General features: G+C 37.6%; 1 protein-coding gene across 1 annotated transcript in view; it reads right to left on the bottom strand.

Annotated features, from left to right (window-relative positions):
- Positions 1-463: 463 nt before the first annotated feature.
- The window catches only part of pla2g4aa (phospholipase A2, group IVAa (cytosolic, calcium-dependent)), a 52010-nt gene continuing 26132 nt past the window's right edge, over positions 464-26341 (bottom strand). The window contains exons 12-18 of the mRNA XM_022673448.2: positions 22784-22873; positions 13602-13673; positions 12375-12614; positions 7791-7975; positions 6297-6486; positions 4894-5051; positions 464-3470 (exon numbers count right to left, since the gene is read on the bottom strand). Of these exons, the coding sequence (XP_022529169.2) occupies positions 3306-3470; positions 4894-5051; positions 6297-6486; positions 7791-7975; positions 12375-12614; positions 13602-13673; positions 22784-22873 (1100 nt within the window). The 3' untranslated portion in view covers positions 464-3305. The remainder of the gene's footprint in view (positions 3471-4893; positions 5052-6296; positions 6487-7790; positions 7976-12374; positions 12615-13601; positions 13674-22783; positions 22874-26341) is intronic.

Raw genomic sequence — 26341 nt, 5'->3', positions numbered from 1 at the left:
TTGGGTCACAGATTCCGTCCACTGTACAGCTGCACGTGCAGGTTCAGGTAGGTGAGTGATCAGTACAGGAGAGCAGATATGGAGAAACAGGTGTGTGCTTGTGACGACCTCGTGGTTTTGAGAGTGGTATATACTTTTCTACATCCAATCACAATCAGATTCACTCTATCTGGATGGAGAGATTTATCTGGATAGGGGTTTTACTGAACGATGAGAAGCCGGAAAGAAAACAAGCTGTAATAAAATAATAGGAGTAACGAGGATATTTTTTAAAATGTAAGGAGTAGAAATTAGGATAATTGTGTGAAAATGTAAAAAGTAGAAGTAAAAATTCGTCTGGAAAATAATTACTCCAGTAAAGCATAGATAATTTTATATAACAAAAAGATACTTTTTTAGTTACTTTACTTTGTTGATTGACGCACATACATTTTCAAAATCAATGAAGAGACAATTATGAGCATTAAGAGAACATGATTTAATACATCATTTATTAATTTCAGTAATATAACAGTTAATGGAATAAACCTACAAATAATCATATAATAAAACAGTTTTAAATATTTAACAGATAATATTAAACATGCTTGATTCATAAATATGACTAATTTATTGTTTACTATTCATTAATAAGTATACAAATACGAGGGTATTCAGTAAGATTGTGCTCTACTGTATCAACAGTCTGCAGTCATTAAATTTAGAGAATAAAAAAAAAATAAAGAAATTAAATAGAAAATCACTAAATAATTTTTTTATAAAGTGTCTGACGGCCTCAGCACTCAGCCAGGGATCTTGTAACAAAGTGTAAAAGTGTGAGAGTGTGTGTGTGTGGTGTAGCTATGAGTAAAGTAGGAAGGCAGTGTAGTGTGTAAAACATGCCACATCATGCCATCACTTTCGACCCATCCCAAAAAAGGGGTGGAGCTCTGAGTGTCCGACTGCATTTCTATTCACCCCGTCATCCCTCGGGGCGGTGGAGGTGGGTGGGTGGGTGTGTCGAGGGTGGGGGTGGTGGTAATTCAATCCTTTGAAAAATAGCTTTCCTTTCCTTCCTTCAGAATCCAGGTCACAACAAGCAGCAGTGCTCCAGTGATTCAGCATTTATAGAAGAATTCCTATTACATACACAATGTGGCCTAATGTTTGTGGACACCCCTCTCGAATAAATGCTAATAATCAACTACTATAAGTTACACAGCTTTCTATTTATTTTATTAGAAAAGCACCATCATTAGGGCGTTTTCACACCAGCACTAATAGTGATCTGGTCTCGATCTGACCCAGCTATCAAATATACTGCTTTTATTTGAGCTAAACTGCTGATACGGTGCAGTTTAATCTGTTTAATATATTAAGCAGATAATCACTAATTACCACAGCTATGAACAAACACTGTCTCTGCTGCTCCATGCTGTTTACACGTGCTGTATATGCTGCGATCACTGCTCACAGCTGCGCGACTCAGTTTACTAAGTGTACATCTGCAAATTTTCAGTGTTCTGTGTAAAGCAGCTTAACACTGCACAGATATACACACTAAAACACAGAATCTTTTCTCTATATTTACTTTCTTGCTCCAGCACCAGACAGCTCTGACCAATCAGAGGAGACGATGTGCTTGCATGGTTTATTGGTGAGTATTGTGGTGCGTTTAGGTTTATGCCTGTGTGAAACCAAACCAAACAGAGAGAGAAACGCTCCAATTAAACAAACTCATCAACTGATCCAGACAATAAAAACTAACTACAAGTGTGAAAACGCCCTTAAAATAGGTTTATCTTCCCTTTCTGGAGCAAATAAACCCAAATGAATCTGTTGACACTCTTTTTACTGCAAGGCATGCAGGTTAATATCATGTCCCCAAAGCGCTGAGCTGTGAAGCAGTAAACCTGTGGAATGATATAATGGTGCTGCTCCTCAAAAAAAAACACCCCAGCAAGCTTTTGTCACTGAGTGCACCTAAATCCTCTCAGCAATGCTCCAGAATGTACTAGACAGCAGAGACAGTTACTCCAGCAAAAGCAGTATAAACTCCTGCTAATACGTTTGAATGTAGAAGAAACTATGAATGAACAGGTGTCCAAACATTTTTGTTCATATATGTGTATTTCTCTACTGTAATAATGCTTCCTGACATTAATTCTTCTAATTAAAAAATCTTTAGGTTGCCAAATAAGTAGGCGAGTCTGTCTCTGCCACTGTGGTTGCAAATATGACAACATGGAGGATATTTAATTTGGCTTAGAAAAGTCCATTTACTGTTCTTCTTAATCTTCTTATTATTATTCAATTCAGCAGACAGAGGGGGAGAGGCAGCAGACAGAGGGGTTGAGGCAGCAGACAGAGGGGGAAGAGGCAGCAGACAGAGAGCAGAGGAGGAGAAGCAGCAGACAGAGGGGTAGAGGCAGCAGACAAAGGGGGAAGAGGCAGCAGACAGAGGGGGAGAGGCAGCAGACAGAAGGGGAGAGGCAGCAGACAGAAGGGGAAAGGCAGCAGATAGAGAAGGAAAGTCAGCAGATAAAGGGGGAGAGGCAGCAGATACAGGGGTAGAGGCAGCAGATACAGGGGTAGAGGCAGGAGATACAGGGGTAGAGGCAGCAGATACAGGGGTAGAGGCAGCAGATACAGGGGTAGAGGCAGCAGATACAGGGGTAGAGGCAGCAGATAGAGGGGGAGAGGCAGCAGATAGAGAGCAGAGGTGGTGAGGCAGGAGACAGAGGGGGAGAGGCAGCAGATAGAAGGGGAGAGGCGGCAGATAGAGGGGGAGAGGCAGCAGGCAGAGAGCAGAGGAGGAGAGGCAAGCCAACTTTTAAAATTTGTTTCTCGCACTTTGCCTCCTAGTTTTGGCTGTCCATGTTTATACACAGCCATCGATCTAAACAGTAAAGAGAGAGAGCATTAGTGTGATGCCTGCTCAGCCCTTCTTTAAGAATCATGCCTTAAGGAAACCCCACCCACGTAATTTACACTTGGGTATCTAAACTCCACACTGTTGGGTGTGACTGTGTGTGTATTTGCTGGTGTGCATAGATTCCTCTCACATTCGTATGCAGATAAAAGTCCTCGTATGTCTTCACACACAGATGTGCAGTGCAGTGCGTCGGTCTGATCATGTAAAGGAATGGCGGTAAAGACTGTACAATCAGAGGAAAGGCTGAATCTCCCCAACTACAAATGAACCAGTTCACAAGACTCCAAGACTCATCCAAAAATGAGTGTTTCCAGTTATGCTTGTTACTGTGTATTTTCAAGTTCTTGTCCAGTTAAGGCGAGGCCCCTGCTGCCCCCCCTGTGCCCCTGGTTTAGCTGTTTTTTGGTGCGTCCCTGCGAAACCGCTTAGCACTGCCGGAGGTGTCGCATTTCAGAAACCTCTTGTTGTTGAGTTTGTTGAGGGGCAGAGAGACGGCGCCATGGGACGGGTTCTCTCGTCTCTGCAGGATGCTTTCTTTGATGGCATCTTTTATAACCTGCAGAATAACAAAGAGAAACTGAGCTCTTTAACCCTTTAAAATCCAAAAACACTTTACATTTGCATTACACAGGCTTGTACTGTCATAGGCAAAAATATTTTGGCATGAGGAGGCGGGGGAGTTGTGGGTCTGCCCCACGCCGGAGCGCACAGCCATGTCTGTCCCAGCTGGTCCGCATGAGGACTGATTGAGCCGCCAGCTGGGACAGGCATATAAACTGAGCCTCAGCCCTCACTCAGGAGGGGACTTTCACTGGGGAGCTGAGGGCTGAGGCTGCACGGACTCGTATTTAACACTTTAAAAGTTCTTCAAACTCTAGAGCCCCATTGGGCGAGTTATGTTGATTTGAGTTATTTTGGGTGTGGTGGAGGGCATTTAAAGCCAATAAAGGTCTGTTTTGAGTTAATTTACTCCCCGTGTCTGTGTTATCTGTGTGCTTCCTCCTTCCGGGTCACAGTGGTCACGCCCCTAACCCCAGGGGCCTACCACAATATATTTATAAATAAATCTGATACAGGGCACAAATGTATTATTCATTTTTCATATTCATAGGATGAAAAATGATAAAACACAACTTATGCACATTTGATATCTAATGCATTAACACTGCAAATAAACAATAATTGTGAAATTAAGTTTGGAAAAATGTGTATGTTGAGAATGTGACTGTTTACACACATAAACTATACATGAGAATATGCTCAGCCTGGCCAAAAAAAAAGGTCACATGCACTAATATTTAGTTGGACCACCTTTAGCTTTGATTGCAGCACACTTTCACTGTGGCATTGTTTCAATAAGCTTCTGCAACGTCACAATATTTATTTCAAACCAGTGTTGCATTACTTTATTAATTTTTCACCAAGATCTTGCAGCAGCATTGATGATGGTAGAGTCTGACCACTGCACAAAGCCTCTCTTCTCCATCCAGCACATCCCAAAGATTCTCAATGAGGTTAAGGTCTGGACTCTGTGGTGAACTCTCTCAATCCATGTGTGAAAATGATAAATGATGATCTCATGCTCCCTGAACCCTGAACTCTTTCACAATTCCAGCACCACCAATCCTGACACTGTTATCTTGGAATATGGTCGTGTTCATCAGGGAAGAAAAAATCCATTGATCCAGGAATAATCTGGTCTATATTCAGTATATTCAGGAAGAGTCAGCTGACCTCATTCTTTCAGCACATACTGTTGCTGAACCTAAACCTGCAGACATACTGCAGCCTCAACCAACCAACCCCACATCATTTACTCACTTAAATCCAGGTGGAGACTTTTTTTCGGCCAGGCATTGTTTAATTGATCACGGGTGTCCAAACATTTGCCTTATAACTGTAGAGTGATTTTAATACAGAAGTACAGTAGTATGCCTCTAATATCAGTTAATTAAGCGTTATAGAGGGATGGATCATACCTCGATATTGTTGAGAGTGTTGAACTCCATGAGGTCGTGCAGCTGTTTGAAGGCCTGGTTGGAGTATTGAAAGTTGAAGGTGGAATATGGAGTCGCAGGATCATCAAATATATCAAATTCCCCGAACTCCTTCTCCTTCTCCGTCTCTCTGCGAACTCCTAAAATTACAGACAAATCTAATGTTAGATTTTTCACATTTTCAAAATAAAATTCTTTAAAAATTTGCTGCAAGAAAGTGTTAAAGATGTGCTGCCTGCCTCTCCAGAAACAGAGGTTTATGGAAACTTTCCATAAACCTCCTGCTAGTGCTGGGCGGTCTGACCAAAAATGTATATCACAGTATTTTTTTTAAGATTCTGAGGGTTTCATGGCGTATCATAAAATATACCTGTGCTTTTATATAGGTTTGTAACTACTGTAACTGCATACAATATTTTCCTTTTTTATAATTACATTCTTGTTTATTTATACACCTGCAATTGGTAAATCCTTTTAAAATGAACAGGTCCCCCATTATCAGAAACGTGGTGCATGCTCAAAAAAGTTTTTTTTCTTTTATACACAGAATTACAACCTTGTTAGCAATACTAAAATTTTGTTTTATTTAGTGATTTTTTTGCGAGAAAAACTAAGCTTTCCATTCAGAACTGTGCACAGGCTGTCTCTTGACAGGTGAGGCCTATAGTAATAGTGTGGGTACTTTATCACAATCTAACTCAATGAAAAGAGCAGAAACTATTATAATGAAAAAATGGGTACTGTATCATGATCTAAATTACTCAAAAGAGCAGATAAACTGTACTATAGTGAAAATATGTGTATTGTATCACAATCACAATCTAACTCAGTTAAACAAGAATAAAAACTTTACGGTACCACTTTAAAATAAGACTACCTTTGTAAAGGGTTTATAAATGGTTTACAATTAGTTTATTAATGGTTACTAATTAGGTTGTAAATGCCTTAAAAATCATTAATAATCAGTTATAACACATACGTAGAAAGGACAACAATGACCTGTTGTTTACCAAATAGTGAAGCCGTCTATATTGTTGCCCTTTCTACGTATGTGTTATAACTGATTATTAATGAGTTTAAGGCATTTACAACCTAATTAGTAACCATTAATAAACTAATTGTAAACCATTTATAAACCCTTTATAAAGGTAGTCTTATTTTAAAGTGGTACCAACTTTACTATAGTGCAAGCATAAAGTACTGTATCATAATCCAATTTAATTAAAAGAGTAGAAACTCTACTATAGTAAAAGTATGGGTACTGTATTACATAGTAATCCTGGGGAGCAGTGGTCCCATGTTCTCTGGAATGATGGAGCTCCACCCAGTAGATAGGTAGAGTCAGAGATGAGGCGTATGGACCAAATGTGAAGCAGTTTTCTCACCCGGAGCTTTATAGTCTCTGAAGTGGATGTTGGCCAGGACGAAGTGGATGACGGTGGGACAGTGCTTCTCTCCTCTCGTGGGTTTGAACACGTAGCATTCCTGCAGCCCTTCCCTATCAAACACCTTCACATCGATTTTAGGAAACGGCAGCTTGTTCATACGCGCCCATTTCTCTGCCAGCAGCAGCTCCTGATACAAAGATCAGAGTGAAGAATCAGAGAGATGACAAAGATAAAACTCTGCAATCATTTAGAGACAGTTTTTAAGATACGGAGACACGTACAGCAATGTTTAGTTTGTGGATGATGCAAAACAATAAATAAACAACAGAAAAAATAAATTAGAAAAAATTTTAAATAAAAAATACATTTTTCAATAATCTAAGATTGTAATACGGAAAAGTATGGGTACTAACTCAATTAAAAGAGCAGATAAATGTGACTACAGTGAAATTACAGCAATTGTAGCACAGCTTAACTCAATTAGAATAACAGAAACTATGCTATAGTAATAGTGTGGGTACTTTATCACAATCTAATTCAATGAAAAGGGCAAAAACTATTATAACGCAAAAAATAAGTACTGTATCATGATCTAAATTACTTAAAAGAGCAGATAAACTGTGCCATAGTAAAAATATGGGTACTGTGTTACAATCTAACTCAATTAAAGGGACAGATAAACTGTACTATTGTGGAAATGGGGGTACTGGATCACAATTACAATCAATTAAAAAAGAATAAACTTTACTATAGTGCAAGCATAAAGTACTGTATCATACTCTAACTCAATTAAAAGAGTAGAAACTCTACTATAGTAAAAGTATGGGTACTGTATTACAATCTAACTCAATTAAAAGAGCAAAAACTGTACTATAGTGACAGAATTGGTATCATATCACAATCTAACTCAATTAAAGGTCATAAACCGTACTATAGTAAAAGTATTGGTACTGTATTACAATCTTACTCAAATAAAAGAGCAAAAACTGTACTATAGTGAAAGAATTGGTACTGTATTACAATCTAACTCAATTAAAAGATCATAAACTCTACTATAGTAAAAGTATGGGTACTGTATTACAATCTAACTCAATTAAAAGATCATAAACTGTACTATGGTAAAAGTATTGGTATTGTTTTACAATCTTACTCAAGAAAAAGAGCAAAAACTGTATTATAGTGAAAAAATGGGTATCATATCACAATTGAACTCAAAAAAAGGACAGAACTGTACTATACAATATTGGTATTGTATTACAATCCACCACTAACTTAATTAAAAGAGAAGAAACTGCACTATAGGGAAATAACTCATCACAGTCTTACTTTTTTTAATGTAGAAACTGTACTATAGTGACAGTATGGGCACTGTATCACAATCTATCTCAATTAAAAGAACAGAAACTGTACTATAATTAAAATATGAATTTCTCTATCATAATGTGACACAATTCATAGAGCAGAAAGGTGCTCTTTAGGTCTTTCCCTCACCTTAAATGGAGGGCTGGAGTCTCCAGGCCTGGCCGAGAAATCGAAGGAAATGATCAGCTCTACACCCCGCTGTGGACGCAGGATCAGGGGGTAGGGGAGGTTAAAGGTCAGTCCACTGTCCACCACATGAATCTTCGTACTTTTGGAATCCAGAGGTTCATAGATGTCCTTGAATTCATTAGGATCTGCAAGAAATATTTTTGTGCATGTTTCTTACTCTTACATGTTTCAGGTCATCATTATAAGTCATTATTAGTCATTATTATTAGTTGCAGGAGTAAACAGGAGGAAACTGCATGGCCTCCATCCACATGGTTGGGCACGTGCTTGTAAACGCATGTGAGGAAAGCTGTGCACCTCAGTCCAGCACAATTGGGGATGGTGACTTCATGGGCCATGCATTGTTTAATATTGCGATATATATATATATATATATATGAGAAAAAAAGAACATTTGCGATGTAACATTTTTTCGATATCGTGCAGCCCTAAACCACACAGAGCAAAGGTTTCCAAGGAATGTCTCTCCACAGATTGCAACACTTCCTTTTTCAGCCCAGTTGCCAGATTTTTTTTTTCATTGGAGGTGCTGGTATGTCAGCTTCAGCAACCTGCAAGTGTAGAGCAAGATCTACAGGCCCAGTTGCAACATCTACGTGTAAATGTGCTGCAGGATACCATACAGAACCTGTATACCTCCTTACCCAATTATTTAACTTATTGAACAGTAATAGCATAAACATACTAATCATTTTATTGTCACATAATAAATACCATTTACAGTATGATTACAGTACATTTGTGTACCAATAAGTCTGCCCTTCTGACTTATGTAGCATCTATTCTATGCAGAATTTTCTACAGGTTTATTGGCCCCCATGCACACTAGGGGTGGGCGATATGGCTCTAAAATAATATCATGATATTTCAGGGTATTTTTGCGATAACGTTATACTTGGCGATATAGGAAAACTAAAATAATTCATTAATTTCAGGAATATAGTATAATAGTATAACAGAATAATCATAATGTGGCAAAATAAATAATATAGCATAAAATAATATAATGCAGCAAATAATATTGCAGAATATTTAGTGCATGCATATAAACTGCAAACTAAAACAATTATACAATAAATACACCTAAAGCTTCACAGTAAATAATAGACTACTTTTAAGACAGCCCTATTATCACGATATGGATTTTTAATATCATGATATTTCTGTGTCACGATATATTGTATACGATATAATATTGCCCACCCCTAATGCACACAATCATTTACACCCACCCATCATCTCCTTACCTAACCGTATCTCATCTTGTATCCAGACTAAATGCTCCAACAGGGTACTAGAGCCTCCTTTCAATTACAGTACAGTTTTTTCCCAATAAACGTAACCTTTCACTCTAATATTCTAATCACTTTCATCTATATTAATTCAAAGGTTTTTGAAGACACATCTCCTGCTAATTTTGTTTTATACTGAATACCTTTGTGCACCTTTGTATTCCTCATCTCCAAAATCAGCTGTATTTTTCCACACACAGTAATGACACACTGACACGCCTTTCCTTACTGTCGGCTTATTGAGCTGCAAACTGAAAGCATAGAGTTCAGCGTGCGGTCAGACCTGCAGCGGCATGCAGAGGAGCGAGTGCGGCCGCATTGTTTAAGAATTTTATACTCATATTCGGGGGATTGCGGCTTTCCGGTTCCTTTTCTACTGACCGGACCCACGCACAAGTTTCGAAAGCTGATCGGTTTGTTGCATTATTTAACTGTAATAGCCTAAAAATACTAATACTTTTATTGTTACATAATAAATATCATTTACAGTATGATTACAGTACATTTGTGTACCAATTAGTCTGCCCCTCTGACTTATGTATCATCTATCCCATCCAGAAAATTTCTACAGGTTTATTAGCCCCCATGCACATGATTATTTATACCCACCCATCATCTCATACCCACATACAAAACCAGTCAATAGTTTGGATACACCTTCTCTTTCAATTTATTTATTTATTTAAAAATTATTACATAATTCATCCAGACTATTAAGGAACACATAATGAATTATGTAGTATTTTTAAAAGTGTTAAACAAATCAAAATAAAATACCTTGTGAAGCATTCAGGTGCTCTTATCTGTTAACTGATAAGAGTCCAGCCATTCCAGGTGACTCTCCCTCATAAAGCTGACTGAGAAAATCCAGCAAAGATGTGCAAAGCTAAGCAAAAGTCATCTAAGCAGGAGGCTCTACTTTGAAGAATCTTAAATATAAAATATTCTCTGGTTTGTTTAACAATGTTTTTATTTATTTACAATTTTTTATTTCATTTTCTACCCAATTTACAAGGTCAATTACCCAACTCACTCATTAGGACTCCCCCTATCACTAGTGATGCCACCACACACGCCTGTTTTGAATTGCTGTTCATGCAGCATTGCCAAGAAGCATCACAGTGTGCTTGGAGAAAAGTGCAGCGACTCGGTTCTGATACATCAGCTCACAGATGCCTCGTGCTGATCGACATCACCCTAGGAGTGATGATGGGGAAACAGCGCCATCTACTGTACCCACCCAGAGAGAGCAAGGCCAATTATGCTCTCTCAGGGCTCTGGCAGCTGATAACTACATAAACAGTATTTAAAAGTTTAACACACTTTTTGTTTACTAAACAATTTCATATGTGTTTCTTAATAGTTTGTGGTATTTTACACACTGTTTTAAACTTTCTTTCACTGTTCTTTGTACATTTGCTTTCTGTTGCTGCCCCTGCCTATTACTGTTTATGATTTTGGTTTATCCCCTTTCCTTAATCAAGTCAAGTCAAGTCCAGAAATGACACATTACAAGAGAAGAAGAGGTTAAAGAGGCAGAAAGACCAGTTTTTTCAGCAGGTATTAAAGGTTTAACAGTGCCAGAAATCAGTCAGACAAAGCCTGACCTTTAAATAGTGACCCACCCAGTAATGACACCCACAGCAATCAGCTTCTGTATCTCTCAGTTCCTCGAAAGCCGTTTTTCAGGTTTTCACCCACTTTATATAAATACCACATTTCTCTGGACCTGAATGATTACTGCTGATTAGGGGTGTAAAATGTAAAGGGATGCTGTAAACTAAGCCTGGAATGTTATAATCAGATATAACTAATTATATAATAACATATTTAAATCCATGTTGAAGGACGTGTTATCATATGTTCTTTTACCTTTTTTAATTTTTAGAAATGTTATAAAGTTCAGCATCCTCAAGAAGCCATTCAGCAGGGCAGCTTTATGATACAGGGGTTACGATTCAATATATTGCAATATATTGTGATACTGTAAGCAAAGAAATATATTTAGATATGTTGATTTAGATATTTCATAGAATCTGAATAAAGGAAAAGTTTAATTTGTATTTGGGCAGCACATTACTGGAAAAAAAAATCTGATTCCTGTTAAATTACAGTTGTTTATAAAATAGACAAAAGTTTAAAAGTTTTTAAAACTTTTTTTGTTTCTACTGAATGTAGAAACTAAATGTGAAGTAGTGTACTAAATAAAACTTAAACATTTATTTTCTTGCTGTAATATATTATTGAAATTAATAAAAAAGAATTTTATGTTAAATGATTCGATAACGATTAATATAATCCTGACACCTATTTTTAATGAACTTATTTTTAACAGAATATCAATGCCATTTATCTGCAGAGACACAGTTCCAAAAAAAGTAAAGCAACATTATTTATTTACACTCAAATTTACTAGTAGCCTGCTAGAGTAGCTAAACAAGATGCCTCAGTAAATATATAAATTGTCAGTTACATTTTGCAAACATTTTGCAAAGCTTTAGCATTGTCCTCTAAATTTATGTTCCATCTTGTCAAACATGCTTTATTTTTTCTCTTACTCTATGTAATCAAAGCCTGCTAGACTAGTTAAACAAGATGCATCTCATTTTTTGGTAAATTAATATCGTACTTAGTATATAATAGCTTACTTATCTCATAAGGTAGAATTTCAAGGTGACTTCTGGCTTTGAATTTTTTTTTTTATTAATAAATTCAAAACCATTTTCAGGGTCTTTTTTCACACTGACGTTGTGTGGAAGTGTGTTGTGTGAGAATCACAACCAAGTGTATGTTTACATCACATGTTTAATGTTGTTCTGTTACGGACACATTAAAATAACAATGAAAACATTAATGTAAATGTCTTGGATTAATTATTTATGTAAACACTAACATTTTTTTGTTCCTTTGTACAATTACATCATCAGCTCTTTAAAAATCAGAACAAAACCTGTAATTGTAAATGAAATATTCCTGAATTATTCACTTATCAAAATAAATCACAATTGGGACCCGGTGAATTGGAATCAAGTCAATTCTGTAAACCAGTGGTAATACCCAGCCCTGGTCGCCAAGAATATCATTATCACAAAAATAACCAAAAATGTTGTGATACTATTTCAGGGCCATCTCACCCACCCCTAGATCTCAGTACATCCAATAATAGAAAAGAATAGTATAGTATAGAACAGTATTCAGTAATAGTTGATGAATATTAAGTGTTGGGTCGTACCTGTGATGGCGTCCACCTCCTCCTCGATGGAGGCCTGGGGCATCAGGCAGCTGCTGGTGGGGAAGGGCAAGGTGGAGTTGAGGTTCAGGCCCAGCATGAAGTTATGGACCTTCCCCGCCCGGCCCTCCCGAGTATTAAACAGAGACGAGTCGCCCACCATCGAGCTGAACATACGCTGAACCCAACTAGCCTGAGCGTTACGCTGCCTCTCATCCTCCACCTCCGCACTCTCCGTACCAGCTGAGAGAGAGAGAGAGAGAGAAAGAGAGAGAAGTAGAAAGAAAAAGAAAATGAGCAACAGAGAGACAAAGAGAGAGAATGAGTGGGGGAGAGACAGCGAGAATGAGTGAGCAACAGGGAGAGAAAAAGAGAGAGAGGAAGAAAGAAAAACAGATTGAGTGAGCAACAGAGAAAGACAGCAACAAAGAGAGTGAGAAAATGAGTAAGGGAGAGAAAGAGAGAGAAGTAAAGAGAGAAAGAGAGTGAGTGACCAACAGAGAGAGAATGAGTGAGGGAGAGAAAGCAAGAGAAGTAGAAAGAGAAAGAGAATGAGCAACAGAGAGAGAGACACAGAGACAAAGAGAGAGAATGAGTGGCGGAGAGAAAGAGAGAGAAATAATAAGTAATGGAGGTAGAGAGAAAGAGAATGAGTGAGCAAAAGAGAGAACGAGATAATGAGTAAGAGAAAAGATAAATAATTAGGGAGTGAGAGAGACAAACAATGAGAGATGGTGAGAAAGAGAGAGAATGAGTGACAGAGAAAAAGAGAGAGACAGAATAAGTGATAGAGAAAATATGAAAAGAGAGAGTGCAAATGAGAGGATGAGTGAAAGAGAGAGAATAAGTAAGAGAGGTAGAGAAAGTGAGGAAAACACATATATAAAGAGAGGAGAGAAAGATTATATGTTTCATTACATAATAGCATGAAAATTTAAATGATAGGAATATGATGTATATAAGAAATAATATAGTGTATAAATACTGTATGTAATGCAGTGTAGAATTCTATGCTATAGTATAAAAGTGTGTAAGTATATAAACTAAATAGCCTATAGCTGTAATATAGCATGTAGCAATAATATGGTGTATATGAATATTATTAACTGCATTTTTATTTAATTGTTTTATATTTTAGTATATAATCATGTAATTAGTGTATAACTAGAGTATAGTGTATATTTATAAAACAGATCATATAAGTATAAGGTAAATGTGAGAGAGACTTACCCCTCTGAGGTTCCTCTTCATTGTCTCCTGTGTCGCTTCCGACTATCTGGTTCAAATCTGCTTTGATTTGCTCTAAAATGAGACACAGAACAGAATAAAGTCACTTAGTCGCAAGTCAGAATAGGCAACTTGGCTTCCGGTCCGCCATGACACCGAGAACGGCCGCATAACCTTCGTGCTCCTCGACAATTTGGAAAAAAACGACCCTGAAAACTCGAAGTATTCACGAAAAAACAGATTTTTCTGAAGTATGAAAGACGGGGTTGTCACTAGAAGCAGAAGTACAGCATTTCCAGTGGAAAATATGGAAGCAGAGATGAGGGAAACTAACGAAAGCAGCTCCTCAGAACACGAGGAATATGGCGCCGACCAGCCCCGGGCTAGCCTTGAGAGCATTTTGAGTGAAATCAAGGAGTTCAGACGCGACAATAGACAACAATTGGCGGACATAAAACAAGAGTTGGGAAACACAAATAAAAGATTAGACGAAGCAGAAGGCAGAATTGAGGAATCTGATCAAAGAATTACCTCTTTGGAATCGGTTCTAAAGCGGGTAATACAACAGCAAACTGCGCTTGAAGCCGGGCTGCTCGACCAAGAAGGACGCTCACGCCGGGAAAACATCCGCGTCTATGGTATTCCAGAAGGCGCGGAGGGAGGCTGCATGGTGAGCTTTTTGGAAGCTCTCTTGAAAAGCCAGTTGGATTACCCCGATGATACAGAGCTCCGAATCGAGAGGGCGCACAGAGCTCTTGCGCCAAAACCCGCTCAAGGTGACTCGAAACCCCGCTCTATTGTGGCTAAGTTCCAGAGTGCCCGAACGAAGGAAGACGTGCTCCGGCGTGCTTGGCAAAAGAAGGAGATCTTTCTCGACGAGAAGAGATTCTTCGTTGACCATGATTACCCACCCACAGTCCTCAAAAAACGCATGGAATACACAGAGGCTAAAAAAATTCTGAAGAGCAAGAACATCAGATTTCAAACACCCTTTCCGGCGAAGCTGCGGGTTTTCTACGAGGACGGGGTCAGGCTATACCAAACTGCAGCAGAAGCTACGGGAGATATGGCCAAGCGCGGATTCACAGTGAAGGTGCTGCACACACCTCCAACCCTCCTCGAAGAGATTGAAAAGTTGTTCGTGTGGCAGGTGGCTGAGAAACACGGACGCCGAAAAAAAGATAAACTGACTGTGCAACCAGAGGAGCACTCAGTCCCTCAGTACAAGAAAAAACTGCACAGTTTCAGACGGAGGTCTCCTGATCGTGAGTGAATCTTGTGAACTGCTGCTTTCTAAACACATGCAGTTATATAATTTAAGTATTATGCCCTTCTGTATTACATATACCATCTTTCTTTAAAATGTCGAGGCTACGTTGTCTCTCCTGATTTTGTTTTAAGTGAGAGAAGCAGCAAGTAACGCGACACAGTTCTCACTAAGGGCCCCCTCCCTAAAACGGAGGACTTTTTTTCTCCCTTACGAGGGTCTTCTTACATCAGACTCTCAGAAGGTTCAAACTAAACGAACCTCAACCTTGGAAGCCAACGTTCTGTTGATGAACAGTTTGTTCGTGTTTATAATTGTTAATAGTTTTCAATTGTTTATGTTGATCAGGAGGATGCCTAATGGTTTAAATGTTAGCGTTTTCTATGGAGAGGGAATGTATGTGACGTCATGGGACAAACAAAATGACCTATGAAGAACTTAAAATAATTTCATTTAACGTAAATGGTCTGTTAAATCCTATTAAGAGAAGCAAAATTCTGTCTAAAATGAAGAAAGAAAAGGCATCAGTGGTATTTTTACAAGAAACTCATTTGAGTGATCTGGAACACGAAAAGTTAAAACGTATGGGTTTCTCCAAAGTATTTTTCTCTTCATACAAAACGGGGAGTAGAAGGGGCGTAGCTATATTGGTATCACAACAGGTACCTTTTGAGTTAATTAGTTCGACTAAAGACAAGGAAGGCAGGTTTATTTTAATTTCGGGAAGGGTGGATGAGATGGAAATAACACTGTTGAACGTGTATGCTCCTCCGGGCAGCAACCTAAAATTCTATCAGAAAATGTTTGATTTAATGGCAGAGGCTACAGGAGTATTAATATGTGGAGGTGACTGGAACATTCACCTTAATCCGAAAATGGACGCATCACATACGTCGCCTAAAAAAATAACATTATTACAAAAAAGAGTCAGACTAATAATGGAGGAATTAGGAATAATAGATTTGTGGAGGGATTTTTACCCAACTGGACGCGATTATACTCACTATTCATCTCCTCATTCAATGTATTCAAGAATTGACTATTTCTTTACTTATAAAAAGGAACGACATAAAATGTTAAGGTGTGAAATAGGAACCATAGACCTTTCTGACCATGCACCAATCTCGATGTCTGTATTGCTCAGAAATACTCAAAGAAATAGAACATGGAGATTAAATTCTAGTGTGCTAAATAATCCCCAATTTATAAACCAAATGAAACAAGAAATTAAAATGTTTTTGGAAGAAAATGATAATGGGGAAGTGGGACCTGAGTTTGTGTGGGACACACTAAAAGCTGTGTTTAGGGGTAAAATGATTAGTTATTGTTCCTTTAAGAAGAAGATAAGGCAATCAAAATTGGCCGAATTAAATGCTAAACTAAAGGAATTGGAAATTAAACATAAAGCAACACTAGATCCAAATTGCATGACAGAAATTATTAAAATAAGGAATGAAATAAACATAATGTATACTCAGGAAATAGAAAAAAATATAATATTTACAAAACAAAAATATTATGAAGCAGGTACAAGGTCAGCTAAATTGTTAGCAAAAAAAATTAAAAAGCAACAGGCAGACAGCACCATATATAAGATAAGAGACCCACAAACTAAAACTGTGCTCTGTAAATGTGAGGAAATACAAACAGCTTTTAAAAAATATTATGAAAAACTATATTCGCAACAGTGTTTTGAGGACGAAGAAAAGATTGAGATATTTCTTAAATCACATGACTTACCGACCTTGACTGATGAACAGAATAATGACTTAAAGTCCCGAATAACAAAGGAAGAGTTAGAAGCAGCCATCACGCGTTTGAAGGCAAACAAATCTCCCGGTACAGACGGGTTTCCAAATGAATGGTATAAAGTTTTTCGTGCTGAATTAGTGCCATACCTGCTTGAAGTATTTAATTCAGCATTGATAGAGAGGAAAATGCCTCCTTCATGGAAGGAGGAAATCATTTCTGTAATTCCAAAAGAGGGAAAAGATGCGCTTGATTGTGGATCATATCGCCCTATTTCGGTCCTTAATGTTGATTATAAATTATATACAAGTATAATAGCAAAACGACGTGAAAATATTTTACCACTGATTATAGATAAAGATCAAACAGGATTCATAAAAAACAGGCAGACACATGATAACATAAGACGTACCCTGCATATTATGGACCATATTAAGCAACATAACTCCACGGCTGCTTTGGTGAGTTTAGACGCTGAAAAAGCTTTTGACTCTGTAGATTGGAAATTTCTGTATAAAGTTTTGAGTAGACTGGGGTTTGACGAAGAAATTATTCAAAGTATACAAACAATATATTACAAACCAACTGCTCGTATTAAGATAAATGGTAGCCTGTCTGAAACTATTGTTCTGGAACGGGGTACGAGACAAGGCTGTCCCCTGTCTACATCTCTCTTTGCATTATATATAGAACCTCTAGCCCAGTGGATTAGACAAATGCACACCATAAAAGGAATTACTGTGATGGGTAAGAACATAAACTAGCACTTTATGCAGATGATGTCTTGCTGTTTTTGAGTGATCCATCTAACTCCTTTGTTGAATTAATGAAAGTTATAAATGCTTATACTAAGTTTTCGGGATATAAATTAAACATTCAAAAGACCCAAGTATTGTCTTTTAACTATATTCCTCCATTATATGTTAAACAACATTATAATCTCAAATGGGATAATGATTCAATAAAATATCTAGGAATTAACTTACCCAAAGACCTTTCTCAATTGTCAGAGAAAAATTTTGGACCCCTCTTTGCCAGAATTAAATCAGATATCCGAAGGTGGGATGTGATTCCATTTCTTGGCCTTATTTCTAGGGTGGAATCCATTAAAATGAACATACTTCCTCGTTTTCTTTATCTTTTTCAAGCATTACCAATTGGAATCCCTGCAAATACTTTTAAAGAATGGGACAAGATTATTTTCAGATACATATGGCAAGGTCGAAAACCACGAATTCGACTCCGTACTTTACAACTCCCTAAAAAAGTGGGAGGAATGGCATTACCAAATTTGGAAAAATATTACCTCGCCTCACAGACAAGGCCACTAATCTATATGTGTGACCCCAATTATACAGCAAGATGGAAAGACATAGAGGCCTCAACTATAAAAGACCCACCAATCCAGGCACTACTGGGGGATCAGGAATTGGCCAAGAACAAAATTGAAAATATAAAAAACCCATATATTAAAACTCCCTTAATTACATGGGTTAAAGTGACAAAAAAATACAATTTAAAAGAATCTCTGAAAGTAATCCGGTGGTGTGCTTATGATACTGATTTTATACCAAATAAACTAGATACAAGATTTAAAATCTGGTCTTTAAAAGGGATTACAGCGTTTTGCAATATCATGGTAAAATATAATTTGCAAGACTTTCAAACTATAAAAGAAAAATATTCCCTTGAAAATCAAGACTTTTACCGTTACCTTCAGATTCGGCACTACTTTAATAAAACAATTAAAATTAATTCATTTGATGACAGCATATTAAAACTATTTATTGAGGCATATCAATCTCAGCCTCTGACAGGAATAATATCTAAAATGTATGAAGGACTAATGGAATTGACAGGAAATTCTACTGAATATATTAAACAAAAATGGGAAAAAGAAAGTTGTCAATCTATTTCAAATGAAAGGTGGCCAAGAATATGTGAGCAACAATGGAAATGCACTAGTGCACATAATTGGAGGGAATTTGGGTGGAAATGTGTAACTCGTTTTTTTATTACACCTAAACAGAGACCTGGAGAGAACCAGGATTGCTGGAGATTGTGTGGGGGTGAGGAGGCCGGTCACTGGCATATATTTTGGGGCTGCCCAAAATTAGGGGCTTTTTGGTCTGATTTGCACAGTACACTACAAGAAATACTGAACTTGGAAATTAACTTTAGATTTAATATTTTATTCTTAGGAGAGATCAATCCTCAAGTAATAGGATCAAACAGATACCTCTGGAATATTTTTTTGATTGCCAGTAAGAAAGCCATAACAAAGAGATGGCGTACACCAGATCCCCCAGTAATGGAAGAATGGATAAATATAGTCAACCAAATTTACATAATGGAGAAAATTACATTTGCTATCAGGATTCAGATGCCAAAATTTGCAAAACTATGGTCAAAATGGACAGCTTACATGAAGACTACAAGACCAGATTTTATCGAAACACAATTAGAATAAATTACTATTCAGAACTCTCATTTATGTTTTCTTTGATGTATTACTATAATTTAAGGCATCCTCCAAGTAATTTGTCCTGTACATGTTTGTTTGGTGTATAATTGAGCAGATGTGTAATCAATGTTTAGAATGAGAAAATGTAAACTGTCAATGACGCCTCTTAAATGTGTACACACTGGAAAAAAAAAAAATTGAAAAAAAAAAAAAAAAAAAAAAAAGAATAGGCAACTTATTGAAGTGATGGACTTGTCCAGGTAGCTGCACTGTTAAAACACCAATCCACCAAGTCATAGCGCACCTGGCTCCTATAGGAAATAGCAAATGACACGCTGATTGGCTTATTTCATGTTACACCCAAAACACACCCATGATTAATTAAGATAATTAGTACATGCCTTTTGTGCACTTTGAGACGCGGAAGGTGTACTTTTCCTGTTGTTACAATAGCAAAGACACACTGACACGCCTTAAATCAAGCTGTATAGTTCATGGTTGGCAGCTTAACTATAGATTACTAAAATAGAAACCATAGTGTGTACTGTCACAATGTAAATATTTAAAAAGGGCTCCTTTTACATTACTCTCCCATACAGCATCTCCTTCTGTAAAGTGCGCTGAATAATTAAACAGGGCACAGTGACTCCATCTGCAGCAGGATGATGATGTAGGTGTTTGGAGCTCTGGAGGTCTGTGGGTTGACTATGACTGTTCTCACCATCCTTCTCCTCTGATTATCTGAGATTTTTCTTGTTCTGTCACTTCAGGTCTTAACTAGAACTGTGCCTGTGCTTCTTCCATTTCCTCACTCTGTTCCTCACAGTGGAAACTGCAGCTGAAATCTCTGAGATTTGAGCTTTTTATATCCTTCCTCTAAACCATGATGTTGAACAATCTTTGTTTTCAGGTAATTTGAGAGTTTTTTTTGAGGATCCCATGTTGTCACTCTTTAGAGAAGATGCAAAGAGGAGAAAAACTTGCCGTTGGTTCCTTAACCCTTTCTCGTAATTCTCAGGATTCACCTGTGTATGTAGGTCAAGGGTCAATGAGCTTAACAAAAACAAATTTTGTGTTCCAATAATTAGTGCTAAAGGTATTAAAATTAATAGGGGTGTCACGATTTAGATATTTTATCGAAATTGCTCGAGATTATGTCATGGTCTCGAGCCTCGAAGTCAAAAATATGATCTATAAATATATGAAAACATAAAAATAACAGTTGTTTTGTCTAGCCTCAAATGTGTTAATAGTTTTGGTACCTTAAGGAGCATCTTTGTCTCAGATAAAGTTAATAATATATATTTTTTAATGAAAAAAAAAACATGTCATTCTCAGAGACCGAGTCTTATTTTTCATGTTTAACTGTTATAGTAGGATAGAGTTCAGTTTGTTAAGGCTCTAATTGTTCTATTATTTTTGTACATGAATGTTTTTGTATTTTTTTATTATTTATTTTGTTATGTTGCACATTGCTGTTTTAATAGTGCACACTGCTGCTACCAAAAAAAGGCACTAGATGGCATTACATTTATATATTAATCAAATTATTTAAATTTGACCATAAGTGCCTAATGTGGTGTATTACAGAACACTTGTATCACTTTGCATCACTTATATTAAGCCCACCTTTTGTAATAAGCTATTGTAAATTTGATGAATCAAACCGATGACTGACCCTAGACTAATCTAAAACTGGCAAAAAAAAAAGAAAATCGAGAATCGAATCGTGACCCTAAAATTGGAAATAAAATCGAATTGAGGATTTAGAGAATCGTGACACCCCTAAAAATTAATAAAATGACAAGTGTGCCCAAATTTAGCACCTGCTTAATTTTGTTTAAATAATTATTGCACACTTTCTGTAAATCCTAAACATCATTTCACTTCTCAAATATCACTGTGTTCATTTGCTATATATTTAACTGAAATTGCATTTTTTTGCCAATACACAGACATATTATTATTAATGTTATTAATGTTAACCAACAAACAGAATAAATGAGCGTGTGTCTCTAGTCTTTCTGAAACGCTGTGGTTTTAAGGAAGTTGTCTCAGTGCTGATCACACCCATGCTATTTTAGAGCACTGTTCAGCAGTACGCAGCACTGTGTGCTAATAGCACATTCCTGCAGAACCAGTAATAGCAGTGTGAGTAAACATTTAAACAAAAGCAAGAAAGGAATAAAGCAGAGTACTCACGCTGATCTGATTGATCGGATCTGAGGCTGATTATATCAGATTATCTTAAAAATGAAGTGAAAGCCATAAGAGGGCTGAACAATGTATCAGTTGTTCATTTAATTGTGTATCCTCTATTCTTCTTTGCTTATATATCTATTTAAAATTTCTTATGTTTTTGCATGTTATTTAATCATAAATGTTTCGGATCATCAAACTAATTTACTGTATTTTTCACACTATAAGGCGCACTTTAAATCCTTTAATTCTCCCCAAAATCATCACTGTTCTTTATAACCCGGTACACCTTATGTATGAATTCTGCCAGTCAGGAATTAAGGAGCAGTAAAGCCCCTCCACTGAAGTGCAGAGTTATACAGGAGTTTCAGTGAAATTTCTCCAGCAGTATTAGCATTAGCCGCTAACCACGCTAAGCGCCATCTCTTTCGCTGTTCAGAGGTGAGTATTATTATCCTTTAGCCTGCCGCTTACCCCAGCTGGCACTGCTGGAGCAGCATTAGCACTAGCCGATAACAGCGCTAAGTGCTAACTCTTTCTTCGTTCAAAGGTAAGTGTTTAGGACTGTAGTCTGTGCATTCACTCTGTTAAAACAAGCTACGTGGGACGAACCGCCAGCTGATAACTGGTGTTAGTCGCTTATGCTAATGCTGCTGCACCCAGTCTTAATGAAAGTCTGGAAATTTAAGCTTACTGTAAATAAACGGAAGCGATTTACTCACCCAAATAAACAGTTTCTAACATCCAGCGCTCTTTTGACTTTAAAAGAAAATGTTTTTTTTTATTTTTTTTTTAAGAATTACAGTTTTGTTCGCTTAACTTATCTTAGCTTTACAGCTGAATTAGAAGGAAAAAATAGTGTCGCTTAATGCGCCTTATACATCGCACTTAGGACCTGTCTGACAAAGCAAAGTAGGCCTGAAGATACTCAAAACCTAGATATCATGCCAATATACAGAGATTAATATTTAAATTTGTTTGATGATCTGTAACATTAAAGAACATGCAAAAAAGGTACGAAATCAAGGGGGCAAACACTTTTTTACACCACTGTATATGTAGTCCACTCTGTTGTTGTAAAATGATAGACTGTAGTTCTGTATCTGTTTCTCTGTATATTTTATTATTATCCTCTTTTATTATCCTCTGTTCTTCAGGGTGGTGATTGGTTTATTTTCAGCACTGCAGTAATTGGTACAGATTAGTATGGTGGTGGTGTATGAGGTGTTAGTGTGTGTTGTGCTGGTGGTACGAGTGGATCAGAACCAGCAGCAGTGCTGCTGAAGTTTTTAAACACCGCAGTGTCACTGCTGGACTGAGAATAGTCCACTAATAGCGTCCTTTGGACAGCATCCTGTGGGCTGTGCTTCTGAGAGACCCTGCCTCTACAAAATGTTCTTTTCATACCGAGTCATGTGATATCTGAAGTGTTTTACAGACTGGTTGGATTCCAGTTTAGGTCAGAAGGCAAAACAAATCCAAACAGACAAGAACTCGTGATCTTACCCAGCTCCTCCTCCATAGTGCTGTTATCTGCAGCCTCCGACACCCCCAGAACCCGGTTAAACAGGATCGAGAAAGCACTGCCCCACACACCTACAACACACACACACACACACACACACAAAAGAATGTTTAAACAGACTAGACAAGCTGGGTGCAAGCATTTGCACATCTGTGTCAACAACAGGGGCAACTTCCAGTAGCTGAACAGAGCATTCATTAGGGGTTGTCCACAAACATTTGGACAGAAAGTGCAGGTGTCACACAGTAGTTCATTTTGAGTTTGTTTAAATCCCAAACTTTAGATATTACAGTCTTCAGATCCCACTGTTTTTATTTGGCAACCAAAATGATTTAGCACAAAATGGCAAAAAGCAGAAATGTTTGGCAAATTCATTGAAAAAAATGAATAATAAAGTCATATTAAAGTGTTTCCTCTAACGTTTGTTTTTTTAAGCAGTGGCAGCAGCCCCACACTTCTCCCACCCACCCCAGGCCCTGGTGGTGCTTCATAAGTAGGGAATCATTAGAGAGTCATTAAAGAGAGTTGAGAAATTTTGTGGGAAATTTTTTATGCTCTGCTCATATAATATAAATGAAATTATGAAAAGAGTTCAGCATCACTTATTACGCTTGGTATCAGTTTACTACCTCTCTATCTCTTGGTTGTTTTCCAGTTGAAACATATGAGCTGTACAGGGCTAGGATAATAATGTTAGCTGACACAACTTAGCTTTAGCATTTTTTGTAGTCTGTTTAACAAAAGACTGTGTGCCTTGTATTGTCTATCGCAGGGGTGTCCAAACTTTTTTTGTTGGGGGCCAGAAGGAGAAATATATTTGAAGTCACAAAGTCGCCAAAGACTCTGTAATAAAACAAATAATGAAATATACCCCTTTAAATAATACATTTTCCTGATTACTTTCATTAACACACCATTTTACTTGACTTACTTTATCTTTATCTATCTTTGACAGTGTTGTGTAAACTAAGATTTTTCAAATTGATGTTTCATTTTATGATGTCTCTTAATATTAAACTCCCTAATTATGGCAACTTTTAGACTCATTTGCCCTTTTTCTGTGCTAAAACAGCGCACTCTCTCTGCTTTTAGACTCTTTGGCCTGTTTTGCTGCGCTAGAAATGCGCACCCTCTCCGCTTTTAGACTCTTTGGCTGTTTTTCTGCGCTAGAAATGCAAACCCTCTCCGCTTTTAGACTCTTTGGCTGTTTTTCTGCGCTAGAAATGCAAACCCTCTCCACTTTTAGACTCTTTGGTCCGTTTGTCTGCACTAGAAACACGCACCCTCTCCGCTTTTAGACTCTTTGGCTGTTTTTCTGCGCTAGAAATGCACACTCTCTCCACTTTTAGAGTCTTTGGCCGGTTTTTCTGCGCTAGAAATGCGCACCCTCTCCGCTTTTAGACTCTTTGGTCCGTTTTTCTGTGCTAGAAATGCGCACTCTCTCCGCTTTTAGACTCTTTGGCCGGTTTTTCTGCGCTAGAAATGCGCACTCTCTCCGCTTTTAGACTCTTTGGCCCGTTTCTGACACCTAGCGTTCAAACTTTGAATCTCACATTATAAAAACCTGCTTAACAGCGGGCCAACTTTCATTCTATTTCTAAAATACCTCGCCGTAGTTTGGACACCCCTGGTCTATCGTATCGCCAGCTTCTTGTTAATACACATCCGTACTGAAGAGCTCACTGGGAAAGTGGGAGTGTATGATTACTGAGGGCAGAGCTTCCAGCATTTCTTGCATTTCTGTTATGAAGTGATTATTACATTACTTTCAGCTTCTTTCACAAGAGTTTTACTTGTTTCAACATGTTATTTGTTTGCATTTGTCATTCCAACTAAGATGCTGTTTTTGTGGGTTTTGCTTTATCTCATAGTATCACACTAAAACTGGCTTGAATGCTGAATGCTGGCTCACTGCCAGCTTTCTATTTTTTCTAGTGAAAGCAAACATAACTGCTGTAATGTACTGCATATATAGTGCATTGCTAAAATAATATAATGTATTTATCTCTATAGTAAAAACGTTTGTGACAAAAGTAATGACAATACTGAACTCCAGAACTCCAGTTATATTTAATAGGGGTGAAATATAATAGTATTCAATCTGCTGGTACGTCTCATTCTGTCCTGTTTGCCCAGTTGCACTACATATTTCTTAACAGTAAGATATTATCTACAATGGACTATTGTATTGTATAATTACTGTATTATTCTGTTAATAGGAATTATGAAAGGGTGATAATGTGCTGTATATATAAATAGCTCAATGTGAGACCGTACAGATCATTTTCATAATAAGCTGTATGTAGTATAATGTGCTGTGATAGGAAACAGTAGAATCAGAATAAGCTAAGCAAAATGTGTGTTTTCATGAATTATGAAGTTCCCACTGATATGCTCAACCCCAGCATCTGTTCACAGATAAAATCCCGCCTTTTAGCAGAAACAGCCAATCAGCTTGCTTGTATTATTGAGAGCAAAGTACGGTTTACGTGCTACGGGTGATGCCGCTTTTGCTGTGGAGATCTGCGCAAGTGCAGTAGCCATAATAAGCAGAATAATCTTTTTTTGTGCATTATTAATGATATGAAACCCGGGTGGTCTCCTGTATTGAATGTGGATCTAATTCTTGCCAGAGTCGCTTGTCTGTTCACACAAACAATTCTAGTGAGACACCACTGGTCACATCATTACCACTCACTGCACTTTCCACTGTGGGTGGTAATATTCGCCTTCTATGGGACATTCTTAGTACACACGTTAATTAGTATTTAAATGGAACATCCGATTCATCAGACCTCACTCCAACTCCCATAATTCACCTGATCTTACTGCTGTCTTGTTTACAGCTACAGCATCAGTACAGTATTAACACTCCCTCCACCCTTCACCCAGTAATAGTACATTCCTTTTTAACTAAATCAAGAACTTCTTCCTAGGTTTAGAGTTATGTAGGTCAGGCAGGTGATGTTGTGTACAGCTGGGCCAAACACTTGCTGGGCACGGGCGCCTTAAAGAGAGTGTTTGGTCCAGGCTTATGTAACCATAGCTGATGCTAAGGGCTGTTTATAAACACGGATAAGGACTGTCTTTACAGGATGCAGAAAAAAAGCTCCAAAAGCAGAGGTTACTCTACCCATTTACCCTTACCCTACAAATATACTTCTATTAAAATGGAATATAATGTGCACTTGATTATTTTTCACCTTTTTTCCACTTTATTGGCAATCTAGAAGCCCTTCAGTGATATTCTTCCAACGATAGGGACATTTTTCTCTCTCACACCAACAAAAAAAAAGCCAATGCTCCAACGCTAGACACTTGACTTTGCCAAAGATGTTATTAATGAGCAGACCAGCCACTGACAAAGCATGAATGGAAGTTTTTGTAATGCTCAATCTCAGTCTCCGTTCATAGGTAAGATCCCGTCCTATAACAGAAGCAGGAGGGTCAGCGTGTAAGTGGTGAAATCTTCCTCACTATGAAAATCAGCGCAAGTGCAGTAGCCATAACAAACTGAAAAATCAAGATTTTGTGCTTTA

Source organism: Astyanax mexicanus, chromosome 18 (assembly GCF_023375975.1).
Source record: "Astyanax mexicanus isolate ESR-SI-001 chromosome 18, AstMex3_surface, whole genome shotgun sequence".
NCBI classification, from domain to species: domain Eukaryota; kingdom Metazoa; phylum Chordata; class Actinopteri; order Characiformes; family Acestrorhamphidae; genus Astyanax; species Astyanax mexicanus.
The sequence above is the reverse complement of the archived record's forward strand: the minus strand, read 5'-3'. Positions and strand labels throughout refer to the sequence as shown.